At 42.2% G+C, this 26,573-nt stretch overlaps 1 protein-coding gene across 2 annotated transcripts in view; it reads right to left on the bottom strand.

Moving 5' to 3' along the window:
• Positions 1–26,281, bottom strand: part of LOC308078340 (uncharacterized protein) — a 42,839-nt gene extending 16,558 nt beyond the window's left edge. The window contains exons 1-3 of one of the 2 annotated variants that reach the window (XM_080419464.1): positions 25,876–26,281; positions 25,236–25,378; positions 24,009–25,025 (exon numbers count right to left, since the gene is read on the bottom strand). In XM_080419464.1, the coding sequence (XP_080275590.1) occupies positions 24,450–25,025; positions 25,236–25,378; positions 25,876–26,101 (945 nt within the window). In that variant the 5' untranslated portion in view covers positions 26,102–26,281 and the 3' untranslated portion in view covers positions 24,009–24,449. The remainder of the gene's footprint in view (positions 1–24,008; positions 25,026–25,235; positions 25,379–25,875) is intronic. The other variant, XM_080419465.1, reaches the window with a different exon arrangement.
• Positions 26,282–26,573: the final 292 nt, after the last annotated feature.

Raw genomic sequence — 26,573 nt, 5'->3', positions numbered from 1 at the left:
GTTTCCAATTATTTGACACAATTTGTCTTTGGGTTTGTTTGTCTGTCTATGCTCAAATATGGACATTGCCTGATGTCCGGGTACTGCCATGTCAGCTCACGTCAGCATTGGCAGGTAACAGTTCCAACGGCACATGTCCACATTTGTGTATAAGCTGCATATAGGCACACAGACTAACCCACAGATAGACAACTTGAACTTTATAAAGTAGATATAATTTGCCTGAAACAGCACTTGAGCTGTTTACTGGCTGTTCTGAACTAAAGTAAATACAAATCATACTCGCTAGGGTTACGTACAGCAGTGTATGATAATGACCTATCACGTCTGCAATGACTTGCTGTCTTATAGAGCTGAAAATAGCCGATCTACAAGCTTTCTTGATGTCACAATGTGACTTGCTGTGAGCTTGTAAATCAGCTTGTTTCAAGCGACTCCGTTGTATCCGGTATCCGGTTCTGATGTGTACATAAATCATTGGTTCTGCTAAATCTATTGTATAACTGATTAACTGCAGCACGGATGTAGATGGTGTGTTTATGCCAGCATAATCTCAATGCTGTGGGGGTAGAGTGGCCGGATGGGAACCGCAAGGTTCCCAGTACGATCCCAGCCTCCCCCAGAATTAGTGTCGAAGTGTCCTTGAGCAAGACGCTGAACCCCTAATTGCTCCCGATGAGCAGGTTGATGCCTTGCATGGTTTCCTCCACCATCGGTGTATGAATGTGTGTGTGAATGGGTGAATGGGTGAATAGCACAATCTATGTCAATGCACTTTGGATAAAAGCGCTATATAAATGCAATCCTTCCAATCAAAATGGGGTACATACTGTATATAATGGGGCGTCCATAGCTGAGGGGTAGAGAGGCCGCCTGGGAAACAGAAGGTTCATATAATGGCACCAGTCTATACGTGTCGAAGTGTCCGTAAGCAAGACACTTAACCCCTAACGTCGAGCCCCTAACCTAGCTCCCTGAGGCGTAGAACCTGTAGCACTCACTGCACCTGAATTTAGGATGGGTTAAATGCAGATGCCACATGCCACTGTATATGCAAATATACAGTGACAAATACCCCAAAGGAGTGCAGACTTTATTATTATTTGTACTATTATTTGTTTTGCAACCTTGCTCTACTGCACAACAAGCAGCCTGAAATATGGTCTCTCTCCAACATCAGCCCGGTGCCTAAATCTACAAACCTCTCAAAACCAGACAACTACCGAGGCATCAGCCTGACATGTATCACCGCAAAGGTTTAAAACAGAATGATACTAAACAGGATTCGGCAGGCCATCGACTCTCACCTGAGGGAGAACCAAAATAGCTTTCAGGAGGGAAGAAGTACCGTAGCCCAGATCTTGGCCCTAAGGAGATTGATAGAGAAGGTGAAGAAGGATAACCTGACTGCTGTACTATGCTTCATAGACTTTAAAAAGGCATTTGATTCCATCCACAGAGGCACGATGGTGAAGATCCTAGAGCCGTACAGTGTCCCTCCCAACTTGCTCCGGGCAATAGAGACCATGTACGCAGGAACAAGGGCCAAGGTGGTGACTCCAGATGACAACAGCGAGGATTTTGGCTTTTCTGGCTGGGGTAATGCAAGGGGACACACTAGCCCCCTTCCTCTTCGTCATAGTCCTGGATTATGCGCTTAGGAAGGCCATGAGTGGACGAGAGCAGGATCTTGGCTTCACTCTAACCCCAAGGAGGTCGAGATGACACCCCAGAGTAGTCCTGACAGACCTGGGCTATGTGGACGACATCAGCCTGCTCTCCGACAACGTGGAACAAGCGCAGGAGCTCCTGAACAGAGTGGTAGAGTGTGCCAAGGTTGGCCTTAGGCTAAATGCCAAGAAAACTGAGGTTATCACCTATAACATCCCATCAGAACATCCACCTCTGACAACAACAGGAGGCACTGTGCTGAAGGAAGTCAAGGACATCAAGTACCTTGGGCTCATGGGTCAACTCATCCGAGCAAGATCTTAAAGTGAGGAAGGCACTTGCATGGAGGGCCCTGAACGGCATGACCAGTGTATGGAACTCCAGCCTCCCCCGTCTGAGTCTGTTCCCCACGTAGAGTCTGTTCTCCTCTATGGCAGTGAATGCTGGACCCTGAAGCCAACCCTGCAGAAGTCTCTAGATGGGTGCTACACTAGAATGTTGCGTGCAGTACTTAACATCAGCAAGAGCACACATGTTACCAACAAGATCCCGTATGGGGGAATGCCAAGTGTGAGCGAGAAAATAGCAGCCAGGAGAATGAGACTAGCAGGACACTGCCAAATACATCTCTATACTGCCTCCCCCTGATCAGCCTGGGCGCCTGATGGAGGGGAAAGGAACTGGTTGGAATACTGTGTTCCTTCCACGCGCTACCTCTAACCAGGGAACCTCCCCCCTGTCGGGTGATAAGTAGCGGCTTGCTAGATCTCATGCATTGAAGCTCGGCTCTAGGCTCTCCCTAGGCTGGCAGAGGGAGTGTACTGCCCAGGATTACATAGGCAATTTGCACTGGGTGAAAATCGTGAGATAAAAATAATAATAAAAAACAAAATAATGATGCAGGAGCGTTAAGTACCAACAAACTGGCCAGATGTATGGAGAACCGGGATGACTGGAAGCAACGATGGAGGGCTCGTCTGAGGACGACCTAGAGAGAGAGAATGACCATGATATAATTATTGTATTAATAATCAAAAAAATTGCAATTGCTTTTCGAAAAATGTACTGTATAGTACTGCAACTAATTATAATATATTTAATTATTAATAGGCCCACAGATTTAGTTTTTTTCTTTGTGTTGTGTTGTTTTGTTTAGTTTTATTACGGGGGTCAATTCTTGAGGAATGTTCCTGGGCCAGGAATATTGATATTGAAAAGTTACAAAAGGCAAATCTCCCTTAATGCAGGGGTATTCAACAGGGACCCCGGGACCCCTAGGGGGGCCTCAGAGTTACTATAGGGGGTCCGCCAAATCTTTGTGTGATGGGGAACATTTGTTGAAAATAGCAGATCTACAAGCTCACAACGCCTCACGCTGCGAGGCGTTGTGAGCTTGTAGATCAGCTATTTTTGCAGAGTTGGTGTAGAGGGGAAAAGTGCAGAGACAATGTTCAAGTTGACTAAATATTGAGGGTTTAAAGGTTAACTATCGGAAAATACACATAAACGTGAAGCAGCGATCTATGAAATCTATGAAAAAGTTTAATCTGCAACACAATTTTATACAATATGTAGTGCTTCATCTTTCTCAGCTAAGTGGTCCTTGGGCTGAAAAACGTTGAAGGCCCCTGCCATGACGCCTACCCCTTGCACTTGTGCCGTTTTCTGGCTTTTCTTAACAAACGCTTTGTCAGCTCAACACTCCTGGGAAAGATACCCTAAACTCATTAAGAAACAACATACATACATTTGATAAAAAATATGTCAAGCTTTCCTCACTTACATGGAGAACATAGTTGTCCAACCTCTAACAATATAAACGGCAGTCTTCATACTGTAAGCACTATTCAACAGTAACTTTCGTGACAATTATATATAAATATTGATTTTTACTTTTAAAATAACTGATGCATTTGATTCTCCTTGAGATTCCATTGATCTACAAACTCACAAAGTGTCACGATGCAACGCATTGTATGCTTATAGAGCAGATATTTTCATTATTTGCAACAAAGTATATATGGCTAACTGGTTAACCAAGTGACAGCCCAGAATGTTAACTGAATGGCAATGTCTACCTGTGGTTTTTCAATGCAGGCTAAACGTAAAGCAACGTGGAATAACTGAAAAACAAACTGGTTTCTGATCAGGTAGCACTTCCTTCTCGCTTCACAAGTTGGGTGAGGAAAGGCTGATTGCAGCACTAAGCGAGGCGTGGCTGCTACACATGGGTGACATGTGCGTGTGTGGGTGTGTGTGGGTGTGTGTGGGTGTGTGGGTGTGTGGGTGTGTGTGGGGGGGGGGGGGGGGGGGGGGGGGGCGAGTGATAGAGAAACAGAAATTTGTTTTCTTGACTTTTCCACCAGGCAGACAAGAAGAGTCATACGAGAATTCACAGCAGGTTTCGATAATGCAGAAACCGCCTCGGTTTTCAAACTGTTTCAAATATTCAGAATCAAGGTGTGCCCTTGGAGCTCACATGGTTACAACATAAGTTAGGCTATAGTCATTCCTGCAGCTGCTGGTTCGAATCCCACCGACACTCTTTTCTGCATGACATCTCCCTCTCTCTCCCTGCTTTCCTGTCTCAGAAATGCCAAAACAATTATTTTAAGTAATTTATATTTTCAGAATCAGTATATTGAAAAATGTACATTTGTGACAACACTACAACCTTTTTTGTTGCTGCAGACCCAAGAAGTGAGTATGTAATGTTTACTGAAAAAAGCAGTGGTGAACAGCATATCTTTATATATCGTCAACAACGGTCTGAAAACTGATGATATTCAACACGCGGCCCAATGACCGAATCCAGCTCCTGAGGAGAGTTCTTGAGGCCCCTGGAACACATTCATATTCCAATGATTAAAATGTAGGCTACTATTTAGAATGGAGGAATGTCTGTGACTTACTCAGGGTTCTAAATTAACATCTGCCAGGACTGCATTTGTAGTCGCAAACTGCTACAGGAACCCAGTACAACCAAATGTGGCTAAATGTAATCATATGGAGAATTAATCCTCCACTCTGGCTGGTATAAAATATGTATTTCCTAATCTACTACTGTAGATCTGCTGTAATGCGTGTCATTCTGTATAGTAATTGCCTGATTCATCAAACTGTTTGTATTTTTTAATCAAAGTTAAGTTAGAATATTAATTCAGAACATCTTTACAACCATAGCCACCACACTGGTTAACATACTGCCCTCTCATTCTGGGCTGTATGGTGTAAAGCACAATAGCACATCCAAGCATTCTACAAAAACCTTGGTGTACGCAGAGATGACTTTAAACTCACCACGGTGACAACTGTAGCACCATGGGCTGCAATTATTAAGCAGTTAAGATGGAGGATGGGTGGGGGAGAGTACTATTGCCTTATAAAATAGATAGCATAATACTATATTAACCATTTAACTGTCAGTATTAACTGATTACAAATGTCTTAACGGTTACACCTGTAAAACAGTTAACCATGGATATTTGGTTCATTTTTGTTGTCAGAGTCTTGTGGCCCCCGACTTCAAGTAATTTTTTACAATTGTGGGCTCCTGCCTAGTTGAATACCCCTGTGGTAAACCATCACTTGTCTCTACTTTTCTCCTATGCACTCCTAAACTTTTAGACAGTTAATATGTATCTCCAAAATGGTAAATGGTGCATTTATATAGAGCCTTTTCTCCAAAGGGCTTTACAGTGTGCATTACATTCACCCATTCACACACACATTCACACACCGACACCAGAGGAAACCATGCAAGGCACCAGCAGGAGCAGTTAGGAGTGCAGTGTCTTGCTCAAGGACACTTAACTAACACTAACCCAGTGGGAGCCGAGGATCAAACTAGTAACCTTCTGTTTCCAAAATGGCTGCTCTACCTGAACCATTGCCGCCCCAGTGGCCCCGAGTAACGCCTTAATCACTTCCTGGACTTTTTCATGGACCCGAAGAAGAAACGGAATGTCTTCATTGTAATTTAAAAATAATAATTTGAACTCAATTTTGTCGTTTATGTTATTTATTTGGACTTATTTATTTGGACTAACGGAGGATAAACTAGAGGTAATGTATGTCTTGTCTAGCCTGGTTCCAGACGAATCTGCCATTGCAAAAAAGAAATGCCCTTGGCAGGCCCCAAGGGCATTTGGCCTGGCCCCTCTCAATAGAGATTTTATTTCTCTCCCTCCGAAGTTGTGAGGGACCAATCAGAGCCCAGTATACAGATATGCGGTGGGTTTATCACCAGAGGCATTTTTATTTATTTGCCCCTCGGAAATGCAAGTTCCACACAGAGATTCCAGACTAATATCTACACAGTGATATTAGTCTGGCCATGCCAGGCTATGTCTTGTCTATATCATGACTGAAAAAAGAAATGTGTATATTTGCCTTGAAGTACCTGTATGATAATGTTATTTTACAATCAAGTGTTCTACTCTTCCTTCTCCTCACGTGCGAGAGGTGTGGTTATACTAATTAGTAAAAAAATCCATTTAAGTTATCTTCAACCTTTTTTTATTTTTTATAAATTTTTTATCCCACGATTTTGTAACCCTATTTTTTACACCCAGTGCCAATTGTCTATGTAATCCTGGGCACTACCTTCCCTCTACCAACCTAGGGAGGCCAGGGCCGAGCTCATGCCTCCTTCAATGCATGAGAGCCAACTGACCTTCTTGTCACCTGACAGGGGAGTTTCCTTGGTTGGACGTAGCGCGTGGAAGGAACACGTTATTCCAACCAGTTCCCTTCCCCTCCATCAGGCGCCCCGGCTGGCCAGGGGGAGGCAGTATAGTGACCAGCATTACTGCATGTTTTTGTGAGGATACCTACCCTAGGAGACACGGTGAGAACATGCAAACTCCACACAAAAAGGCCCTTTCGCCAACCCCACCTAGGGTATGGGCACTGATGATGCGGAGGATAGAACACGCCCCCAGCGCCCACAGGACCCAGGACCTTCTAGCTGTGAGGCGACAGCACTACTGACTGCGCCACCGTGCCGTCCCAATATATATCTTCAACCTTTAAAGACACAGGAGGTCGATATGTGGTCATTCAGGGCCTAATAGGCTCCCAACCTATTACTTTGGTAAATATATACGCACCTAACATAGATGACCCTCAATTCTTTTGGTGGCAACTAATTATAATATATTTAATTATTAATAGGCCCACAGATTGAGTTTTTTTCTTTGTGTTGTTTTGTTTTGTTTAGTTTTATTACGGGGGTCAATTCTTGAGGAATGTTCCTGGGCCAGGAATATTGATATTGAAAAGTTACAAAAGGCAAATTTCCCTTAATGCAGGGGTATTCAACAGGGACCCCGGGACCCCTAGGGGTCCTCAGAGTTACTATAGGGGGTCCGCCAAATCTTTGCACTCACAACGCCTCACGCTGCGAGGCGTTGTGAGCTTGTAGATCAGCTATTTTCGCAGAGTCGGTGTAGAGGGGAAAAGTGCAGAGACAATGTTCAAGTTGACTAAATATTGAGGGTTTAAAGGTTAACTATCTGAAAATACACATAAACGTGAAGCAGCTATCTATGAAATCTATGAAAAAGTTTATCTGCAACACAATTTTATACAATATTTAGTGCTTCATCTTTCTCAGCTAAGTGGTCCTTGGGCTGAAAAACGTTGAAGGCCCCTGCCATGACGCCTACCCCTTGCACTTGTGCCGTTTTCTGGCTTTTCTTAGCAAACGTTTTGTGAGCTCAACACTCCTGGGAAAGATACCCTAAACTCATTAAGAAACAACATACATACATTTGATTAAAAATATGTCAAGCTTTCCTCACTTACACGGAGAACATAGTTGTCCAACCTCTAACAATATAAACGGCAGTCTTCATACTGTAAGCACTATTTAACAGTAACTTTCGTGACAATTATATATAAATATTGATTTTTACTTTTAAAATAACTGATGCATTTGATTCTCCTTGAGATTCCATTGATCTACAAGCTCACAAAGTGTCACGATGCAACGCATTGTATGCTTATATATAGAGCAGTTATTTTCATTATTTGCCTGGCTGTTCTTAGCCTGGTCTGGAGCCGGCTAGCTGCACAGAATAAAACTCCATGGTAATTTATGAGCCACTGCTTTCATGAAACTGAGTCATGGATAAACTTAACTGGTACATCCTGGCCTAATCTGCTATCTAGGTTCATGAAACGTGCCCCAGACATTTGTTAGGCTGGTAGCACTTCCTTCTCGCTTCACAAGTTGGGTGAGGAAAAGCTGATTGCAGCACTAAGCGAGGCGTGGCTGCTACATATGGGTGACATGTGTGTGTGTGTGTGTGTGTGTGTGTGTGTGTGTGTGTGTGGGTGTGTGTGGGTGTGTGTGGGTGTGGGTGTGGGTGTGTGGGGGGGGGGGGGGCGAGTGATAGAGAAACAGAAATTTGTTTTCTTGACTTTTCCACCAGGCAGACAAGAAGAGTCATACGAGAATTCACAGCAGGTTTCGATAATGCAGAAACCGCTGGGGTTTTCAAACTGTTTCAAATATTCAGAATCAAGGTGTGCCCTTGGAGCTCACATGGTTACAACATAAGTTAGGCTATAGTCATTCCTGCAGCTGCTGGTTCGAATCCCACCGACACTCTTTTCTGCATGACATCTCCCTCTCTCTCCCTGCTTTCCTGTCTCAGAAATGCCAAAACAATTATTTTAAGTAATTTATATTTTCAGAATCAGTATATTGAAAAATTTACATTTGTGACAACACTACAACCTTTTTTGTTGCTGCAGACCCAAGAAGTGAGTGTGTATGTTTACTGAAAAAAGCAGTGGTGAACAGCATATCTTTATATATCGTCAACAACGGTCTGAAAACTGATGATATTCAACACGCGGCCCAATGACCGAATCCAGCTCCTGAGGAGAGTTCTTGAGGCCCCTGGAACACATTCATATTCCAATGATTAAAATGTAGGCTACTATTTAGAATGGAGGAATGTCTGTGACTTACTCAGGGTTCTAAATTAACATCTGCCAGGACTGCATTTGTAGTCGCAAACTGCTACAGGAACCCAGTACAACCAAATGTGGCTAAATGTAATCATATGGAGAATTAATCCTCCACTCTGGCTGGTATAAAATATGTATTTCCTAATCTACTACTGTAGATCTGCTGTAATGCGTGTCATTCTGTATAGTAATTGCCTGATTCATCAAACTGTTTGTATTTTTTTTATCAAAGTTAAGTTAGAATATTAATTCAGAACATCTTTACAACCATAGCCACCACACTGGTTAACATACTGCCCTCTCATTCTGGGCTGTATGGTGTAAAGCACAATAGCACATCCAAGCATTCTACAAAAACCTTGGGGTACGCAGAGATGACTTTAAACTCACCACGGTGACAACTGTAGCACCATGGGCTGCAATTATTAAGCAGTTAAGATGGAGGATGGGTGGGGGAGAGTACTATTGCCTTATAAAATAGATAGCATAATACTATATTAACCATTTAACTGTCAGTATTAACTGATTACAAATGTCTTAACGGTTACACCTGTAAAACAGTTAACCATGGATATTTAGTTCATTTTTGTTGTCACAGTCTTGTGGCCCCCGACTTCAAGTCCTTTTTACAATTGTGGGCTCCTGCCTAGTTGAATACCCCTGTGGTAAACCATCACTTGTCTCTACTTTTCTCCTATGCACTCCTAAACTTTTAGACAGTTAATATGTATCTCCAAAATGGTAAATGGTGCATTTATATAGAGCCTTTTCTCCAAAGGGCTTTACAGTGTGCACTACATTCACCCATTCTCACACACATTCACACACACATTCACACACCGACACCAGAAGAAACCATGCAAGGCACCAGCAGGAGCAGTTAGGAGTGCAGTGTCTGAAGGACACTTAACTAACACTAACCCAGTGGGAGCCGAGGATCAAACCGGTAACCTTCTGTTTCCCAAACGGCTGCTCTACCTCCTGAACCGTTGCCGCCCCAGTGGCCCTGAGTAACACCTTAATCATTTCCTGTACTTTTTCATGGACCTGAAGAAGCAGCAAAATGTCTTCATTGTCATTTTAAAATAATAATTTGAACAAAATGTTGTCATTTATGTTATTTATTTGGACGTCATACCTTGAACATGTTCAATAGACAAAATAAGTTGATGGCATAAAATATTTAAAACGGAGGATAAAGATTAACTATAGGTACTGTATGTCTTGTCTATATCATGACTGAAAAAAAGAAATATTGTATATTTGTCTTGAAGTATCTGTGTGATAATGTTATTTTGTATGAATTGCCAAAAGGAAAATTCACAACTGTCACCAACTCAGAAACATCATAAAAGAGATATCACAATGACAAAACCCTTGGCTTTAAAAAGTATATAATCATCATCATCATATTCCTGGTAGTGCAACAATGTGCTACATTTGTTAAGTTACTGTAACACCCACAAACCATATGACTGTGCAAGCTGTTTTCAAGTGACAGTAAACAAGACAAGTTGAGTGAGAAAAAGATGAGCGCAGCACTGAGTGAGGCGTGGCTGCTACTGTACATGTCGGCAACAGTGTGTGTGCGTGTGTGCGTGTGTGTGCGCGCGTGCTGGTTTCAGCGCACCCCAACCCCCTCTTGTGTGTTGGCTAGTGAGGCGCGTCCTAGCTAGACCTGACAGAATGGGTTTCCTTGAGCGCATACTGGTTGCACGCATGCTGGTTCTTATCAGTGTGACGTCGTCTGTTAAGGGGTCTATTGCCTTATAAAATAGATAGCATAATACTATATTAACCATTTAACTGTCAGTATTAACTGGTTACAAATGTCTTAACGGTTACACCTGTAAAAAGATTCAGCCCACCACACTGGTTAAAATACTGCCCTCTCATTCTGGGCTGTATGGTGTAAAGCACATCCAAGGATTCTACAAAAACCTTGGTGTACGCAAAGATGACTTTAAACTCACCACGGTGATAACTGTAGCACCATGGGCTGCAATTATTAAGCAGTTAAGATGGAGGATGGGTGGGGGAGAGTACTATTGCCTTATAAAATAGATAGCATAATACTATATTAACCATTTAACTGTCAGTATTAACTGGTTACAAATGTCTTAACGGTTACACCTGTAAAACAGTTAACCTTGGATATTTGGTTCATTTTTGTTGTCAGAGTCTTGTGGCCCCCGACTTCAAGTCATTTTTACAATTGTGGGCTCCTGCCTAGTTGAATACCCCTGCTGTAAACCATCACTTGTCTCTACTTTTCTCCTATGCACTCCTAAACCTTTAGACAGTTAATATGTATCTTCAAATGGTAAATGGTGCATTTATATAGAGCCTTTTCTCCAAAGGGCTTTACAGTGTGCATTACATTCACCCATTCACACACACATTCACACACCGACACCAGAGGAAACCATGCAAGGCACCAGCAGGAGCAGTTAGGAGTGCAGTGACTTGCTCAAGGACACTTAACTTCAACACTAACCCAGTGGGAGCCGAGGATCAAACTAGTAACCTTCTGATTCCAAAATGGCTGCTCTACCTGAACCATTGCCGCCCCAGTGGCCCGAGTAACGCCTCAATCACTTCCTGGACTTTTTCATGGACCCGAAGAAGAAACGGAATGTCTTCATTGTAATTTAAAAATAATAATTTTGTCGTTTATGTTATTTATTTGTACTTATTTATTTGGACTAACGGATAATAAACTAGAGGTAATGTATGTCTTGTCTAGCCTGGTTCCAGACGAATCTGCCATTGCAAAAAAGAAATGCCCTTGGCAGATTACGTCTGGCCCCTCTCAATAGAGATTTTATTTTTCTCCCTCCGAAGTTGTGAGGGACCAATCAGAGCCCAGTATACAGATATGCGGTGGGTTTATCACCAGAGGCATTTTTTTTATTTGCCCCTCGGAAATGCAAGTTCCACACAGAGATTCCAGACTAATATCTATGCAGTGATATTAGTCTGGCCATGCCAGGCTACTGTATGTCTTGTCTATATCATGACTGAAAAAAGAAATGTGTATATTTGCCTTGAAGTACCTGTATGATAATGTTATTTTACAATCAAGTGTTCTACTCTTCCTTCTCCTCCCGTGCGAGAGGTGTGGTTATACTAATTCGTAAAAAAATCCATTTAAGTTATCTTCAACCTTTTTTTTTATTTTTTATTACATTTTTATCCCACGATTTTGTAACCCTATTTTTTACACCCAGTGCCAATTGTCTATGTAATCCTGGGCACTACCTTCCCTCTGCCAACCTAGGGAGGCCAGGGCCGAGCTCATGCCTCCTTCAATGCATGAGAGCCAACTGACCTTCTTGTCACCTGACAGGGGAGAGTTTCCTTGGTTGGACGTAGCGCATGGAAGGAACACGTTATTCCAACCAGTTCCCTTCCCCTCCATCAGGCACCCCGGCTGGCCAGGGGGAGGCAGTATAGTGACCAGCATTACTGCATGTTTTTGTGAGGGTACCTACCCTAGGAGACACGGTGAGAACATGCAAACTCCACAAAAAAAGGCCCTTTCGCCAACCCCACCTAGGGTATGGGCACTGATGATGCGGAGGATAGAACACGCCCCCAGCGCCCACAGGACCCAGGACCTTCTAGCTGTGAGGCGACAGCACTACTGACTGCGCCACCGTGCCGTCCCAATATATATCTTCAACCTTTAAAGACACAGGAGGTCGATATGTGGTCATTCAGGGCCTAATAGGCTCCCAACCTATTACTTTGGTAAATATATACGCACCTAACATAGATGACCCTCAATTATTTTTTAATCTCTAATAATTTATTAAAAAGGTATTAAAAAGATTAAAGGTATTAAAAAGAGAAATGCCAAATTTTGGTCTTTGTGACATCTGGCGCTTCAAGAACCCTTTGAAGCGAGAGTACTCCTTCTTCAGCCCTGTTCATAACAGTTTTTCTTTTTAAAGCACATACAATCCCTCCATGCGAATATTTGGCCAAAACAATATCTGACCACTCAGGGTTATTGATGAAGATCCCAGCCATAGAGTCTACTGGCTCCCCTAAAAGGTGGCGATTTAGTTCCTACCTGCTTCATGATGGTGAATTTATTAAATGTATTAATACCCACTTAGATATTTTTTGGGAAATAAATACCAATTCGGCCAATCCGGAGGCTATCTGGGAATCACTAAAAGCCGACATCAGAGGCCAAATAATATCCTATACCTCAAGCAAACGCAAAAAACATAGGTCTAAAATAGAAAATCTAGAAAAAGAAATGAAACAATTGGAAACTGAAGATCTAATATCTCAAAATAGAGAAACTCAGCAAAAACTTAGAAGAAAACAATTAGAATATAATACAGTAACTCAGAGAACAGAAAATGCTATAAGGAGGATAAAGCATAGATTCTACAAACAGGGTGATAAGGCTGGCAAACTCCTAGCATGGCAGATCCGCAGAGAGGAAGCCAGTAGAGAGATACACGTATTGAAATCTGGTCCCAATACTATTACAAACCCCAAATAAATAAATAATACTTTCAAAAACTACTATGAAGAACTTTATACATCTCAGGGTAAATTCCCAGAAAAACTAAAACTTTTTTTTGATAAATATGACCTAAATAAGCTAAACAAAACTTCTAAGGAGAGTGGGTGCCCAAGGTCCACATGTTCTGGTCTTGTTCTCATCTGTCGGGATACTGGAAGGGAGTTATGGGGGCACTGTCCAGGATAGTACAAACGAATGTTCCACATGAACCCAGGCTTATCCTAAGGAGATACTTCACTGTTGCCATGCTGCACAAACAATATCATAAGACTTATAAAAATGACCTTAGCAACAGCCAATAAGTCTATAGCCCTTAGGTGGAAGGACGAACTCCCACCACCCACCTCTTTATGGTTTAGAGAACTAACTTCTTGCATTCCGAGTGAAAGAATTATGTACAATCTCAGGCAAAAGCCTGAGGACTTTGAGGGAATCTGGCATAAACTAATTGACTTTACTGAGGCAAATGATGTGGAAGATTGAAAGTCTATCCTGGATGGTGCCTGGACTGCAACCTGGCTGCATTTAGGCCTTGAAGAGAGAGAGGGGGGACCTTTTCTTTCATTTTTTATTATTTTCATTATTCAATATTATTCATTATTTACTTTTAAACAATGATTAATGTTGTGATGTATGCTTAATTAAAAAAAATGTTTTTGTTTTCTCTTTACTTTGCTTTGTGCTGTACGGACTCTTAACCAGTAATGGGGGGAGGGGGTGGTGGGGGGAGGGGGGAACAAACAAAATGATATGATGAAAGGATGTCCTTTCTCTGGGGAAAAAAAACTAAAGAAAGAATGATGTGAAGAAATGACATGAGACGATGTTTATCCCCTGTCTAACATGCTGAAAATGCCAAATAAACACAAAGGTTAAAAAAAGTTAACACCCACAAACCAAATGACTGAGAAGGCTGTTTTCAGGTGACAGCAAACAAGACAAGTTGAGTGAGGAAAAGCTGAGCGCAGCACTGACTAAGGCGTGGCTGCTACATGTGGGCAAAAGTGTGTGTGTGTGTGTGTGTGTGTGTGTGTGTGTGTGTGTGTGTGTGTGTGTGTGTGTGTGTGTGTGTGTGTGTGTGTGTGTGTGTGTGTGTGTGTGTTTGTGGCTGCAAAGTGAGGGGAAAAAACATGTTTTCTTGACTTTTCCACCAGCCAGACAAGAAGAGTCATAAGAGAATTCACAGCAGGTTTCGATAATGCAGAAACCCCTGGGGTTTTCAAACTGTTTCAAATATTCAGAATCAAGGTGTGCCCTCGGAGCTCACATGGTTACAACATAAGTTAGGCTATAGTCATTCCTGCAGCCGGCTCTGGTTCTAATCCCACTTGAAACTCCATCCTGCATGACATCTCCCTCTCTCTCCCTGCTTTCCTCTCAGAAATGCCAAAACAGCTAATTTAAGTAATTTATATTTTCAGAATCAGTATATTGAAAAATGTACATTTGTGACAACGTTACAACCTTTTTGTTTCTGCAGACACAAGAAGTGAGTATGTAATGTCCACTGAAAAACAAGTGGTATACGGCATACATCTTTGTATATCCTCAACAACACCACTGCCTGAAAACCGGTGATATTCAACAGGCGGCCCACGGACAAAATCCGGCTATAGAGGAGATTTCTTGAGGCCCCTGGAACGCAACCATATTCCAATGATTAAAATGTAGGCTACTATTTAGAATGGAGGAATGTCTGTGACTGACTCAGGGTCCTAAATTAACACCTGCCAGGACTGCATTTGTGGTCGCAAACTGCTACAGGAACCCAGTAGTACAACCAAATGTGGCTAAATGTAATCATATGGAGACAATCCTCCACTCTGGCTGGTATGAAATATGTATTTCCTAATCTACTACTGTAGATCTGCAGTGCTGCGTGTCAGTCCGTATAGTAATTGCCTGATTCATCAAACTGTTTGTATTTTTTTTATCAAAGTTAAGTTAAAATATTAATTCAGAACATCTTTACAACCATAGCCACCAGCCCACCACACTGGTTAAAATACTGCCCTCTCATTCTGGGCTGTATGGTGTAAAGCACATCCAAGCATTCTACAAAAACCTTGGTGTACGCAAAGATGACTTTCTTTTATACAGTCTATGCTTTAAACTCACCACGGTGATAACTGTAGCACCATGGGCTGCAATTATTAAGCAGTTAAGATGGAGGATGGGTGGGGGAGAGTACTATTGCCTTATAAAATAGATAGCATAATACTATATTAACCATTTAACTGTCAGTATTAACTGGTTACACCTGTAAAACAGTTAACCATGGATATTTGGTTCATTTTTGTTGTCAGAGTCTTGTGGCCCCCGACTTCAAGTCATTTTTACAATTGTGGGCTCCTGCCTAGTTGAATACCCCTGCTGTAAACCATCACTTGTCTCTACTTTTCTCCTATGCACTCCTAAACTTTTAGACAGTTAATATGTAGGCCTATCTCCAAAATGGTAAATGGTGCATTTATATAGAGCCTTTTCTCCAAAGGGCTTTACTGTGGCTGCTGTTACATGGACAGTTTCATTCGGAATGAATACACTTCTATTCGGAATGAATGAATGGATGAATTCATTCAGAATAGAAATGCTCATGTAAACACGTCAATTGGAATAGAATATTCCATTCCAGTCTGACCCGAATGAATTTTCATTCGGGCTTGGAGGGGTGGTATACCATTTGAATCGGGATATACCAATCGGAATTTACCATGTAAACACTTTATTCCGAACGCTCCTCTCTGTTTGGAATACATGCATTCCTTTGCACATGTCCGCGCTTAGTAGTGCTGTCAGAATTGTCAAAAAATGACCTATCAAATCTCTAATTCGGCCACGGTTGGTGCTGAGAAGCGCTCGCTCCTGCGGGATAAAATGAATGATTCTATTCTATAGCGTCATTTAATAAGCCTTTTTCTAAACGGGTATTTTAGTCCTCAGTTTTTAAAAAGAATCCCTGGCCACTTGACAAAGATTTTTTTTTTTTATCCCTGTCCACACGTAAACGCAGAAACGCATTGATCAGCTGCAAGTTTCAATTTTAAATCAGATTTTATTTTATTATTTTTATTTATTTTATATATGAGGGGCCAAATACATATACATTTTAATCACATGTTAAGGCCCAATACTGCAATAGCTGCATTATTTTAATAGCATACGTGAACAAAAATAAATGTAAACAACATTATTAGGGCGCAGCTGCAGCGAAAACAGATGAGTTTTACTTCATCAATTCATTACATGGGCAGCCGGAACGGTCGTCCCAAAACACCCCGCCCCACGCACCTTTTGAGCGGGCCATCCACGGCTGCTCTATGGTCGCTGGATTTTGACCCGGGGCGATTGTGTTTTAGGGCGACAAACCCCACATTCAACCCATGTGCGCTCCGCGCGCTACTCGGCGCAGAAAGAGGGGTTTCGTCACAGTGAGTGAATGAGTTACAGCATGTTACAAAGCTTTTTCATAATAATACAAGAAAAACGTGACACTCGGCATAATGAGTAGCTTATACTTTCAAATTTTGATGCCAATACTTTTGTACTTTTGTCATAAATGAGCGTGCCTTGTTTCATAGACTGTAGTGTTGCTCTCTCTCTCTCTCTCCATGTATTATTATAATGACCATGAGCGGTCCGGTGTTTATGTATTATTATGTATTATTATAATGACCATGTGCGAATGCGCGATGATGTCATCGTACCTACATGAGAATTGAGAAATGTGACAAATCGTATAGGCTAGCCTACGTTTTACCGTGTCTGGTACCAATACAAAAAAATAAACTGGTCTGAACTTGTAGATCTGCTACTTTTGCATGAAAACGGCGATAACAAAGGAACACAGGCTTGCACCGCATACAACGCTGCCTGGACAGGAGTCGGTGCGTTGCTTACCGGCCTACCTCCCTCCTCCCCTGGCTGGTGCCCTGCGCACTACCCACACCTGTCTGCCTGCCACTCCCCCCTCTCTACCTTCATCTACTCCTCTTCCCCCCCCCTCCCCCTCTCTATCCCACTTTTCTCCCCTCTCCCCTAACGAGGTCCTTCTCCTTGTTACCTCTAGTCGCCCCACCTCATGCTCTCTGGACCCGGTCCCATCCACTCTGCTGCAGTCTATTGCACCTGAACTTCTTCCCTTCTTAACCCACCTTATTAACACCTCTCTGACGTCTGGCTACTTTCCCTCTGCTTTCAAGACTGCCAGAGTCACCCCCCTTCTGAAGAAACCGACACTTGACCCCTCTGAGATCAAGAACTACAGACCGGTTTCCCTTCTATCCTTCCTATCTAAAACTCTCGAACGTGCTGTCTTTAAACAACTGTCCTCCTACCTCCACCAGAACAACCTCCTGGACTCCAACCAGTCTGGGTTCAAAGTGGGTCACTCGACAGAAACTGCCCTCCTGGCAGTGACGGAGTCGCTCCATGCCGCTAGAGCGAACTCTCTCTCCTCCGTCCTGATACTCTTGGACCTGTCTGCAGCGTTCGACACGGTGAACCATCAGATCCTCCTCTCCACCCTCGAGGGGATGGGTGTCTCAGGCTATGCACTCTCCCTGTTTGCATCCTACCCGACGGGTCGCTCCTACCAGGTGATGCTGAGAGGGTCTGTGTCAGAACCACACAGGCTCACTACTGGGGTTCCCCAAGGCTTCTGGGTCCGGAGGGGGCTATGCCGATGACACCCAGCTGATCCTCTCATTCCCCCCCTCTGACACACAAGTGGAGGCACGCATTGCTGCTTGTCTGGCTGACATCTCGGAGTGGATGTCGACGAACCACCTGAAGCTCAACCTGGACAAGACCGAGCTGATGTTCCTCCTGGGGAAGGGCTGTCCGCACCGAGACATGGCCATCACCATTGATAATGCTGTGGTGACGTCAACTCGGACTGCGAAGAATCTGGGTGTGACCTTGGACGATCAACTGTCGTTCTCGGCTAACATCGCATCAGTGACACGGTCCTGCAGATTCCTCCTCTACAACATCAGGAGGATTCGCCCCTTCCTCACGGAGAAGGCAGCCCAGGTGCTCATCCAGGCTCTTGTCATCTCCCGCCTGGACTACTGCAACTCCCTCCTTGCTGGTGCTCCGGCATCAGCCATCAGACCTCTGGAGCTTGTTCAGAAAGCTGCAGCTCGTCTGGTGTTCAACCGCCCCAAGTTCTCCCACACAACTATCCTTCTCCGTTCTCTGCACTGGCTGCCTGTAGCGGCTCGCATTCAGTTTAAAACCCTGGTGCTAGCCTATAGGGCAGTGAAAGGAACAGCTCCTTCTTACCTCCGGGCTATGGTCGATGCCTACACCCCGGCCCGACCACTTCGGTCTGCCACCTCGGGGCGACTGATTGCCTCGTCACTCAAGGGTCCTTCTGGTCGATCGACACGGTCACGACTTTTTTCTGTTCTGGCCCCACAGTGGTGGAATGAACTTCCCACTGATGTCAGGACAGCAGAGTCACTGCCCATCTTTCGCCGCAGGCTGAAAACCCACCTCTTCAGGAAACACTACCCTTCCTCTTTGCCTGGCCTACTTGTTGTTAACTAGTTGTACGAACTCTTGTTTTATTTTTGTATTGTTTTATTGGATCTTGTTTAGTCGATACACTTATTTGTTTTAGCTCGTGCTCATTTGATTTAGCTATTTTGTCTCATCTGTTTAAGAAAGTAGGTAGCTGATATATTGCACTTTTACCTTAGCGCTAGGTATACTCTTGGTTGCTTGTTTTTGCAGGAAATGCACTTAAGACTTCTGGTGATTAGTAGTTTCGTTCCCTACCTATGTTGAATGCACTTATTGTAAGTCGCTTTGGATAAAAGCGTCTGCTAAATGACTGTAATGTAATGTAATGTAAATGCCTACGACCGACAGACCTCCGCCGCGGAGGCACAAGGGGCTATTGCCTCCTCCCATGCCCACCAGGGTAAGCTCTGCTCTGGGTAGTGGCCCCTGGTCCATGCCCGGGCGTAGGCGGGAACCACTTTGCGCATGTCAAAACAAAAGTTATATTCCGAATGAATGCTTTGGTCATGTAAACGAGGAATACTTGTATTCAGGTCCCATGTAAACAGGTGAGTGGAACAGATTCCTCTATTCGGAATGAGTTCATTCTGAATTGTTTGATTGATTGATTGATTGATTGATTGATGTAGTTTATTTAGTAAGACATGAGAATAGTACATGACAGTACATAACAGTACATGGAAGTACAAATTCACAATACAAGGTCTACTAAACTGGAACTCTCATTAAGCACTAAGCTTGTTTAAGATGAGAACCCCATGCACACAAATCATGATGAAATATAAGAGGCAGATAGATATACACACTACTATACAGAATGTCATACAGTCAGCTTTCAGGTTACTGGTATGAAGAGAAAAAAAAAATATATATATATATACAAAAGAGGAAAATGAAGGAGGGGGGGTAGGTTAAGACTTAGACAGGGGCCATTTTCGAATTGCAGCCTCCTGAAGGTGTATCTTTAGGGCAGTTTTGAAAGTGAGTAGGGTTTTACACTCCTTTACTCCTTTTGGTAGGGCATTCCACATTTTTGACGAATAGCATGAGAACGAGTTCATTCCCTTAGTAGTGCATGCATAATCATAATGACCTTGAATGAGGGCCCCTGCAAGAATTTTCAGAGTATTCTTACTGACTAGACGATCAATCCTCCACAAAAAGCGTGTTGTTTGGTTGACATTTTTTATCACTTTTTCAGCGTTTTTGTTACCAGAGAGGTTTGCCTCCAAGATGGAGCCCAGGTAGGTAATTTCATCCTTTCTTTTGATGACATCATCACCCACTTTGATCGTGAAACTCTCTGCCTTGCTAAGGTTAGGACTGGACCCAAAGAGGATGGATTCAGTTTTACCCAGGTGTAATGAAAGTTTGTTGTCAGAGAGCCAGATGCAGATCTTGTTGAGTTCGGAGCTGAGAGTTTTCTCAACCTGCAGCCTGTCCCTGTCCGAGACTAGCAGGGCCGAGTCATCTGCGAACATGAACAGTTTGCAGTCGCAGGCTGATGACATGTCATTCACATATATCAGGAACAGTAAAGGTCCTAGTATACTTCCTTGTGGGACACCACAAGTCACAGGGAGGGGGGGGGGACTGGGTGTCGTTTACTTCCACCACTTGCTCCCTCCCTTCCAGGTAGGATCTCATCCAGTTCACTGACGTATCATCAAAACCTATTGCTTTGAGCTTATTGATCATAATTGGGTGATTAACGGTGTCAAAGGCCTTCTGGAGGTCCAGCATGACCATGCCGCAATATTTGCCCTTGTCGACATCTTGTTTGATAGAGTCGTTCAAATAGAGAAGGCATGTGTCAGTGGAGTGGTTTGTTCTGAAACCAGATTTGAATTTGTAGATTAGATTTTTTTTCGGCAAGATACTTATCGACCTGTTCATAGACAATTTTTTCCATGACTTTCGAGATGGAGCTAAGAATAGAAATAGGGCGGTAGTTGCCAGGGTCTAATTTGTTTCCTTTTTTGTACAGAGGGGTCACCCTTGCTTTTTTGAAATCGTTAGGGACCCGTCCCTGTATGATGGAGAGGTTTATTATGTGGGTAATGATTGGAGCAATGGAGGCGGCTGAGTCTTTTAGAAATTTGGCGGGGATATTGTCGAGGCCTGTGGCTTTGTGTTGATGAAGAGCACTCAATTTTTTAAACACCTCCTCTGTTTTCACAGGGGAGAGTTTAAAATCATCTTTGCGTACACCCTGTTTTTCGTAAAATGAGTCAACATACTCCTCACCATAGCACCCAGAAAACCATAATCTGAGGTTATGGTCGTGAAGAATATGTTGAGGATTTTACTCACTTCATGTTTGGATGTGAAGAGAGTGTCATTCACCTTGAGGCTTATGTTTGTAAACCTGGTTTTCAATTTCTTGCTGCAGCCTAGTAGGTTGTTGAATAGCTTCCAGAGCTCTCGTGGTTTACTTTTATTTTCCTCAATTTTGTCATCGAGGAAGCTTTTTTCTGCTAATAGGAGCATGCCATTAATCTTGTTTCTTAGCTTGTTTCTTTCTTTTTCAAGTTTAGCTTAGAATGAGTTCATTCTGACTGAATACATGATGTCCATGTAACTATGGCCAGTGTGCATTACATTCACCCATTCACACACACATTCACACACCGACACCAGAGGAAACCATGCAAGGCACCAGCAGGAGCAGTTAGGAGTGCAGTGTCTTGCTCAAGGACACTTAACTAACACTAACCCAGTGGGAGCCGAGGATCAAACCAGTAACCTTCTGTTTCCCAAACGGCTGCTCTACCTCCTGAACCATTGCCGCCCCAGTGGCCCCGAGTAACGCCTTAATCATTTCCTGAACTTTTTCATGGACCCAAAGAAGAAACGGAATGTCTTCATTGTAATTTAAAAATAATGATAATTTTAAGTCAATTTTGTCGTTTATTTGGACTTCATACCTTGAAAATGTTCAATTTTTAATTGACAAAATAATTTGAAGGCATAAAATATTTTAACGGAGGATAAAGATTAACTATAGGTACTGTATGTCTTGTCTATATCATGACTGAATTTTTTTTTTGTATATTTGTCTTGAAGTACCTGTATGATAATGTTATTTTGTATGAATTGTTAAAAGGAAAATTCACAACTGTCACCAACACAGAAACATCATAAAAGAGATATCACAAAGACAAAACCCTTGGTTTTAAAAAGTATATCATCATCATCATATTCCCTGGTTGAGCAACATGTGTTAACACCCACAAACCATAGGACTGTGAAAGCTGTTTTCAAGTGACAGCAAACAGAGTGTGTGTGTGCGTGTGCGTGTGCGTGCGCGTGCGCGTGTGCGTGTGTGTGTGTGTGTGTGTGTGTGTACCTCAAAGCTTCTTTAAATCCTTGAATACTTTAAATCCTTGAATAAAAAGGTTAGGGAGTTTCTGTGGAACAATAAAACTCCACGGGTGTCTTTGGAAAAACTTACATGGGACTATTGTGAAGGGGGTCTTAAATTGCCAAATTTCAAAATGTACTATATGCTCAAATGAGGTTCATTTATTTTCTTTTTAAGGGTGATGATGCCTCCTCCTGGGTTCAAATTGAAATGCATGCCCTAAAAGAAACAGTGGCAAGTGAGTTTATTTATACATTTATTTATCAAATTAAAACTTGGTATGAGGTCCGCAAGATTCTTAAATGTAGAACAGACTTATCTCCTAGAACTCCACTAAAGAAAAACAGGATTTTACCCATGTTTGCGGGCAATGGAATCCTGGAGTCATGGCATGACAATGGGATAAAACTCCTGGAATATTGTTATAAAGATGGACAACTCATATCTTTTGAACAATTGAGGAGGACATATATATATAATAAATATGACTTTGACAAGTCACAGGCATTTTTTCATTTTTTTGCAACCGAGGGATTATCTCAGAAAGTCTCTGGGGCCGGAGATGACTTTACCTGTGTTTACTGATGTGGAGAATTGGTTACATAATGGCCAGTGTTCATACAGATTTATTTTCAATATGTGCTGACTGAGTCAATGCCCGAGAGTGGGCGTACACAAATCTAGAGAGAGATGGGAGTCGGATTTAAATATTACTATTGATGAAGGTTTGTGGTCTGATTTGTGTCGTGATAGCCTCTCTGCTACTATAGACTTACTCATTATAATTTTCTCCACCAACTTTATTATACACCTCAAACGTTGCATGATAAACGTTTCTGTGATATCAGATTTATGTTTTAGGTGTGGTACAGAAGAAGGCTCCTTTTTGCATTGTACATGGCAATGTATAAAAGTTAAAACATTCGGGTATATCTGTGATACACTGGCTAAAATTACAGAGGCTCCCTTCCCGTTAGACCCCGAAGTTTACCTCTTAGGCAACTTCACTGCTATCAGTGCAAATCTAAGAAAACACAAAATTAAATGTATAGAGGTGGCACTTGGAGTTGCTAGGAAATGTATGGCTGCTTTCATCAGCTTACCTAAATGTCTATAAAAGGGACAGGCACGCCGAAGATGTGTGTGAGAGTGAGAGAGAGAGAGGTGACTGTGAGCTGACGGGAGAAGGATGTCTAATGCAAAGGAAGAGTTCCCAAACTTTTCAGGCCGCAACCCCCCAAAATAATCCCATTTGAACTGGGGACACCCCACCCTGACAAGCACTTGGAGTTGTAAGAGTTGGAAATTACATTTTGTTTGACTCGGTTCTACAGATAAATAGTGAAAATAGAACATTTTGGTAATGCTTTTGGATCTTTTTGGCCATAAGTCATTAAATTGTCACTTTAGAAATGTGCAGATGTTGGTTTGTTTACTGTTGATCTGGGGACCCCACAAAATAAATTTCGGACCCCCAGTTAGGGAATCACTGGTCTAATTATAATGTATTATAATTTTAATATTTTTTAACCACATGATGACTAGTGTCATTATTATGGGCAAACATTCAGTAACGTGTTCATCAAGCAACAGTTTTCAGGAGCACACTTTAGTAGTTATTACATTTAACATGTATGTATGACTTGTAAAGTATGCTTGAGGAAGAGAAAACATTTCTGTCAGCTCCATAAAAGATGCAAAGTGTTTATAGTTTATTTACATACAGTTTATTTACATACAGGTACAGTTCTGCAATTCTATCAGACCTACTGACATTTATCGAGTAAGTAAAGGTTTGATCAGATTGGAGTACAAAATGATTAAAAAAAAAAGGAGAATATACAGAAAATTCTGGTGCTTGGAGCACCATTTTAATTTGTTTTAAAATTCTAGTTAAGACAGTTCTCTATAATGCACCTTTAATACAGAAAAATACAAAATCTGCTTGTAAATTCACTGTGAAGTTTTTGAGCTGAAGAGAGAGGTTCATCTAAGAGCAGTCCAGGTTTGTTTCCTCAGTCATGGATTTAACTTCATTTTGTGTGCAACTTTGCATGTTTTGTATTAACAATTTCATTGGACATGTGAAGTTGCCATTTCGGCTACAAGTCTGTTCTCTCACACTGCTATAATTTGAGCCACTGGCGCTGCCTACTGGCAATCTTTTTTCTTTTCAGGCTTTCGGGACAAAAATGATGGTAAGTGTTCAGGCTGGGCCCAGTGCGGGCCGGGCCTTAATGTTCAGGCCCGTTGAGAACTCAAGTCATGGTGGATGTTTTCTGGATTCTGGTGAGTACGTTTCCTGCATTGTAGCGGACTTCAAAGTATTTCATTTCAAGAAAGTGGTCCTCTAGCTCATCAATGTCCTTCAACCAGGTGCAAGAGATTGCATGAAGTGAGGTATGCAGTGAGAGCTGACGGTGGCACGGTCAGGTTGACATCCCCAGTTGGTGTGGTCATCACGATTGTACCAGACACATTTGATGTGAAATAAGCAACAGGTTGTTTTAACCTGCAACCCTCACATTTGTGATTCGTAGATTGGGTGTTGACCATTTGTGATTTGCCACAATGCGGCTTGTCATTCAGATCTATGGCACTGATCTCTCCTGAGATGGAGATCGGATGTTCGTCTACAGACTTCACCGTAGGATGTTTTGGTACTACAAGGTTAGGAATGGTAGTTATCCTGGTATATTTTGTGCAGGTGAGGTACAATTGTTTTTCTTCTGGTTTGTGTCTGGTTGAGATATTTGAAAATTCATAGGATGTGTTTATTTTTACCTCGTTTATCAGGTTGTCCCACAGCTCTAGTTTTATTCGTCCAGTTAAGTCACAAATCCAGCACTCTTTGACTTCATGGTTTTCTCCTCTGAAGTTGACAATTCTAATGTCATCCTTGATGTCGGTGACTTGTGCGTGTAGTTTGCCGATCTGTAAGAGTGAGAAATGCACATACAGTAGTTATGGATAATACATCAAGACTGGGTTAATTAAAGTCCAGCCAGCAATGTTAATGGGTATTAGTTGGTGTTTAAAAATAATTATTTCAATAGCAAAAAAATACAGTATTATCATAGGTGTGTTTGATGCCCATAATAAGAACTGCAGAAAACAGAAATTCAAACATCATTCAAAGCGTACCTTATTTTTTGGTTTCAATTTCAACACTTCAACAATTTCCATTTTTGCTGAATCCGTAGGTTGCTTGGGTTTGAATGGTACAGTTGTCTCGACCATATATGATCTCTCTGACACCTCCACCTCAAACGAGTCACCTGAGAAATCTGCAGAAAAGATTAGAACATGATGCTGTTTATTTACATAAGATAGTGTTATTTAATATAATTCAATGTTTGACTATGTCAAATTGGATTGGTGTAAAGTTTACAGCTATGGCACATTGACCCAATTCCAATCCGCTCCCTCACTGACTTAGGCGTGTGTTCACTTGAAGTCTGCGAGGGCTTGAGGGCTGTCTGTCCCATTTGAAATTGGTAAGTCAGTAAGGGCTCAGGCAGAGCCCTTTATGCACCCTTTCTGTAAGTTAGCATCGATGTAGACTTTGGCTAAGGGAATTACAGTACGCACAGTTCATAGCGTTAACGGGGGAATGATTGGGAATCCACCAAACGTCAATCATTTAAGCAGTGATGCTTCTAGCCCTGCATCCTGCATCTCTGACGCACATTTTTCATAAAGGACGCATTAAACCAACCACCACGGCGTCCACGGGATGCATACAACTTTATCCTGCTACGTTATGAACAAATTCAATACTTACCCGGACACTTCTTCTTCTTAATTCTTGAGAGTTTGACGGGGGTGGAGTTGACTTGTGCCTGGGTAAAGGCGGTGTGTTTTTCTGGGGCGTATATCACCGTTTGGTGAAGTTCATCTGGGCCGGTTTGCAAAACAGCGTTGAAGTAGTTGACCTCTGTTGACTTTGATCTTGTGATTGGAGTCACACAGTGTAAAAACCCAGTCGCTGTGTCGTCGTGTGGTGGCATCTTCTGGGGTGTGCTGTGCACACCCCGCAAGTTCCCCTTTTGGCTGAGGAAGTAATCAATGTAGTGTTAAATAGTCATTAGATCAAAATGGTGGGTTGTATAATACTACAATAATACCACAAGATGTAAATATGAACAAAAAATTACAATAATATTTTAATCCATCAGTGAAAGCAGCATTGTTATATGTACGTGTATTAAGGATGGTTAATCTTTTACTGTTTAGCACCAAATAACCAAAAGTTTTAATAATTAGAATTATATAAATTGAAATTATTAAAATATTGTTTATAATTGTATATCATACAAGACTCTAGAAGAGTAAAACCCTCGATCTGTGAAACACTCAAAGTGACTGTCAGCAGTTCTCAGACTGGATATAAGTGTTCATTATAATGAAAGATGCACAGCCCTTTGATGTGCACATCCCTAATATATTTAAGTATGTATATATATATATATTATAGCGATT

Source organism: Gymnoscopelus braueri (assembly GCF_963280865.1).
Source record: "Gymnoscopelus braueri genome assembly, chromosome: 22".
NCBI classification, from domain to species: Eukaryota; Metazoa; Chordata; class Actinopteri; order Myctophiformes; family Myctophidae; genus Gymnoscopelus; species Gymnoscopelus braueri.
The sequence above is the reverse complement of the archived record's forward strand: the minus strand, read 5'-3'. Positions and strand labels throughout refer to the sequence as shown.